General features: G+C 35.5%; 1 protein-coding gene across 1 annotated transcript; it reads left to right on the top strand.

Annotated features, from left to right (window-relative positions):
* Window positions 1-392: 392 nt before the first annotated feature.
* On the top strand, window positions 393-1,582 carry LOC309971542 (PRELI domain containing protein 3B). Its single transcript, XM_082854636.1, has one exon. The coding sequence runs from the start codon at window positions 420-422 to the stop codon at window positions 1,002-1,004; it is 585 nt and encodes a 194-aa protein (XP_082710762.1). The 5' UTR covers window positions 393-419; the 3' UTR covers window positions 1,005-1,582.
* The last annotated feature ends 3,870 nt before the right edge of the window (window positions 1,583-5,452 follow it).

Genomic DNA, 5,452 nt, shown 5'->3' with positions numbered 1-5,452 from the left:
GCAAAAGTCTGGATTTGAATCCTGGCTCTGTTGTTTACAGGCTGTATCAACCTGACCCAGTCAATGTATCTCTGGAGACTCAGTTCTTTCATCTGTAAAATGAGGTCCTCACTTAAACATTAGAGTGTGAATACAAAATGAAAAATAACAATCATAGCCGAGATATGAAAGTTACCTAAGTGTCTATCAACAGATAAATGAAGACACACACACACACACACACACACACACACTGCAATGTTACTCAGCCATAACAAAGAATGAAATTTTGCTCTTTGCAACAACATGGATGAACCTGGAGGGCATTATGCTAAGTGAAGTAAGTCAGAGAAAGACAAATACTGTATATCACCTATATGTGGAATCTAAAAAAGACAACAACAGATCGCCGCCCGGACACCGCGCGGGCCGCCGGCGTCATGAAGATCTGGACTTCGGAGCACGTCTTTGACCACCCATGGGAAACTGTTACAACAGCTGCAATGCAGAAATACCCAAACCCTATGAACCCAAGTGTGGTTGGAGTTGATGTATTGGACAGACACGTAGATCTCTCTGGAAAGTTGCACAGCCATAGACTTCTCAGCACAGAGTGGGGACTGCCTTCTATTGTGAAATCTCTTATTGGTGCAGCAAGAACCAAAACATATGTGCAAGAACATTCTGTAGTGGATCCCGTAGAGAAAACAATGGAACTTAAATCTACTAATATTTCATTTACAAATATGGTTTCAGTAGATGAGAGACTTATATACAAACCACATCCTCAAGACCCAGAAAAAACTGTTTTGACTCAAGAAGCCATAATTACCGTGAAAGGGGTCAGTCTCGGCAGTTACCTCGAAGGCCTGATGGCAAGCACGATATCGTCAAATGCCAATAAAGGCCGAGAAGCAATGGAGTGGGTAATACATAAATTAAATGCTGAAATTGAGGAATTGACGGCTTCGGCAAGAGGGAGCATAAGGACACCAATGGCAGCAGCAGCATTTGTGGAGAAATGATAATGAAAGTTGATAACACCCAGTTCCCCAGGTCTCTACAAGCTGGCAGTATATTTATTTGTTATTTAAAAAATACAACTATATTTTCGGTAGAATTGTTTTTTTAATAAGCTGAAGAAGGACTATGTGACTTGATCAAAACAAAGAGGTGCAGGGTTTCTAAATCAAAGGGATTGGCTGAAATTAGTGTTGTCTGAAATGACTGTCTGATTTTGAGGATTCCAGTATTTATGTAAAAATGTAACAATTTTTGAAAAGTACTTGAAAATTGGTATTGGCTGATCAAACCTCCTTAAGGTAGAGTTTTAAAGCTTTTCATGCATTGGAACTCTACCTGTCTTTGGACCAACCCCAGAACCAAGCAGAGCCACCTCTTACATACCCACCACTGCCCTGCAATAAACTTGGAGAACTTGCATGAGGGAACTCACTTTTAAAGGAGAAACTGTATAGTTTTAAAAAGACATTAATTGTATAAAATAACTTGCTCTGCAATAAACCACCATTAAAAATCACAGTGTTTTAATTTGGTACTCAACATTTTTGGAGTAAAAATTATCATGAAAGTAATAACTGACTCCAACAAAAATATATTTTATTGTGTCAAAGAGTACTGTATTGATTTGCCAAAGTTTTGTAACTTAGTAAATGAATTACCTTCCTTGGATCTGTACTTTATGACTTAGTATGCTGTGTTGTGGGCTGGTTATGTTAACTGAAAAAATAAAGTCATTACCAGAATTTTGCACTACTCTAAACTTAAACAGAAGAACAGCTGTTCACATCTTTTAGCATTTCACATTTGCCTAACTTATCAATTGCCATGTGTCAAAATTGTGGTTCTGTAATTGCTAAAGCATGATATGTCAGGTTATTTGAATATAATTCCTTTTTGAAGTAACTGTGACCACAAAACATCTTTTTTATGTGAAGAGCTGTACATCATTTGAAATTACTCGAATGATGTCTTGATCTGAAGCATAAATCCCAGGGACTTAATGTTTTTAAATAATACTGTGTCACTGCAGGGGATGGGGGCGGTGGAGAAGAAAAAAGAATAATAGGGTGAAAAAAAAGCATTGACCTAAACTAACCAGTATGTGAATTGCTTTGCAGCCTTTATTTATGGGAAATCCTTGCTTTGGATGCCAGTGGGCAGCTGCAATCTGGAAAACAATCCAGTAAATGTTGTGTTGTTTTGTATTTTGTAGCAGGCAATTAATTATCAACCGTTAAATAAGAATACCTTTGATACCGGGAATTGTTGCATACAGAATATTTTTGTTAAAAGGTGATGAGCTCTTGCCTTTATTTCACAGTACTTAAAGTGATAAACTTCTAGTCAGGTTTCCTATAAAAGAAACCAATTAATGTATGTACCTAAACCACAAAAATAGTATACCAGGCTATTTGAAAATTATTGTTTTTCTATTTAAAATATTGTTTAGCTTGCGACTTCTTAGGACATTTGTAAAAGCAAGTTAAAGCCAATAAGGTTTTTGATTATTTTTTGTAACCGGAGATGGTTTTTACAATTAAAATAACATTTCAACTAAACAAACCATTGCTAAATAATGGTATTTAATAATAAGTTGCCTTGTATAACTTCTGAAAATTATACTTGTTCTGAAAAGTATAAGAATACCCTAATGATAAAAAGATTTCTAAACAAAATTTTATCCTGTTTTTTTTTTACTCTGATCTAATGACGAAATTCTATAGATTTTCAACTTCCAGTGTAGTTACTTTTCGTTAAGTAGCTCGTAGGTAATGGCTTTTACCTGTTAAAATATAAATAACAGCAGGCATTCGAGAGGACTAAACTGGAGTAGAGTGTTCATGGGTTAGAATTAGACTCTCGGATTATGGAGCATATTATCCTGTTTAATGTTAAAGATGGATCTTATATGAATTAAGAAAAACCTTCCTGTTAATAAAAACTTCCTTTTAACTAAAAAAAAAAAAAAAAAAAAAAAAAGACAACAACAAATGAATATAACAAAACACAAACAGACTCTCAGATACAGAAAATAAACTAGTAGATACATGAGAGGAGAAGAAGGGCAGAGGGGCAAGATAGGCACAGGGAATTAACAGGTACAAACTACTATATATTAAAATAAATAAGCTACAAAGATATATCGCACAGCACAGGGAAAAGAGCCAGTGTTTTATAACATTAAGTGGAGTATAACCTATAAAAATATTGAATTACTATGCTGTACACCTGAAGCTAATATAACATTGTAAATCAACTACACTTCAGTAAAAAAAAGAAAACCAACAGCTATGTGTTTTCCAACTCTAGTTGAAAACTTACTACCGTGAATGGATAGAATATTTCTTCTCCTAAGCTTATATGAGAGATTGTTGATGAGCATCTTTCAGCTTCAAGACCGCTACAGGTAGCACACTCAAGGCAATCAGGCCTGCAAGCAATCTTTTAGAACGCTCACCAAAAAAGGTCACTTTACTCTCCAAGTGAGCCCCCTTTATAAAACAATACCGTAATTCTGCATGTCACAGAAAATTACTAGTTAAAATACACATTTTAATTTTAAGAATGGGAAGTGTGGATTGGGTGGGTAACAGAGGGCCTTTGATGCTACCGTCTTTGAAAATAAAAATAAACTTTTCCCCTGGAGACTTCATAATTACAGGATTTAACTGGCAGGGAATAAGTATGGCAACAAATGAGAAGCATAAGGGGAATGGCCAATTTCTGTTTGAAAAAAGGAAAGAAACTTATATTCAATTGGACCTGGAATAAGGTCTTGGCCTTACAGGGCCAAATTGGAGTAAGGTCTTTGGCCTTACAAGGCCAAATTCCCGAATTATACAGAATGAGCAGCAAAGTGCAACAAGGAAAGTAAGTCCAACAGTCACAGACACCATTTTTCTATATTATTAGGTCCTGAATTATGTTTTATCTTCTGAAGGGGGAAAAAGAGATCTTGGGACACAAAGTGCAGGTGAATGCAAAGCAAAATTTAAGTACACACATACACAGAGGAGAATGAAGAATAGCAGAAAATACCAAGTGCTACTCCAGGGCTATTGCAACCGACCAGAGCAGTAAGACTGAATACTGGTTCCGGTTTGGTTGCTTCAATCTGAAAAAAATTCATGTATGCTGAGAGCTTTCAGAGAGCTCAGGAAACTCCCACATTAAAAGTCAAAATGACAGAGAAAATAGGTAAGCAAAAAAAGATGGTAGCGTCATTCCGAAAACCATTTAGGGAACTTGAAGTGTATGTCCCCATTCTTTCTATAGTGCACAAGCAGTAAGATTTAAAAAGAGGTTGCAAATAGACAAGTTGAAGCAACTTCATGGAATCTGTAACTATCCCAGAGGAAGGACATCCTGGGATAATATGAAGGCAGGTAAGCTTGTAAAGTGTAAAATTCATACTTGATAATTATGTAAGAAGTCAATTACCAATACCCACTAAATAAGATGTTCTTTTAATGAGAAAAGAGAGACCATCTTCATTTGGGGAAAAGGATGGGGGAGAATGAATTCATCATTAATCCCCCAAAATTTCAGCTTCTCTACTGGGACATAACATTCAGGACAGATTTTTCCCAAGAGTCCATCTGTGAAACAGCCAACAATCAACATTTTGAGCAAACGAATCCGGGTAGGTTATTAGTGTGACCAAATGGGGTCCTTTTCATGGACTTATTAAAAGTTCAAATTAAAAACTTTTTAAAAAGCCATTCCCCATACTTTGATTCTCTTCGTAAGAGTCAAACATTTTCAGTAACGCTAAAAAAAATTCTGTAGCTCTATAGCGGGTTATATGGTAGAGGATTCTATACAATGATAAAAACAGAAACCAAACGGAATGAAGAGTAAGTAATGGCACTATGTGAAATTACCAGTATAGCTCTACATTTCAAATCTGACAGCAATACTTAAAGACAATTGATGATGAAATCTGTGGTACTTCTTTCAAATATATACAGATCATTTTTAACAATATGATCACATCATTTGAGAATGTGGGAAAACCGTACCAGAATATAAGTCTTTGATACCTTAATTCACCTTGACAAGTAATTTTGTTAGTCTAATAAGTGTAAGAAAGTGAGAGGAGAAAATGATGTTTTTGAGCTAATCATAGTCATTGATTAGCTCAAAACATGATTAGTCATGTTTAAAAAAAAAAGCAAAATTTGATAAATATATTTCATTAACACACATCACAGAAATGAAATGTCAACATGTTAGTGGTTAAGAGCACAGGCTTTAGGGTCAGAAGGCCTGGGTTAGGGTCAGAAGAACCTCTCTGAAACTTAATTTCCTCATTTATAAAAATAAGAATTATTATACCTATCTTGTAGGATGGTTAGGAAGTCTGAATAGGGTAGCACATGAAAAGTACATAATACTGTCCTTGGCTCATGAAAATGGTGGTTGTTTTTATTATCATCAATATTGCTGA

This window comes from Leucopleurus acutus (assembly GCF_964270905.1).
Source record: "Leucopleurus acutus genome assembly, chromosome: 14".
NCBI lineage: Eukaryota > Metazoa > Chordata > Mammalia > Artiodactyla > Delphinidae > Leucopleurus > Leucopleurus acutus.
Note: the sequence above shows the minus strand (reverse complement) of the source record. Positions and strands in the feature narration are given on the sequence as shown.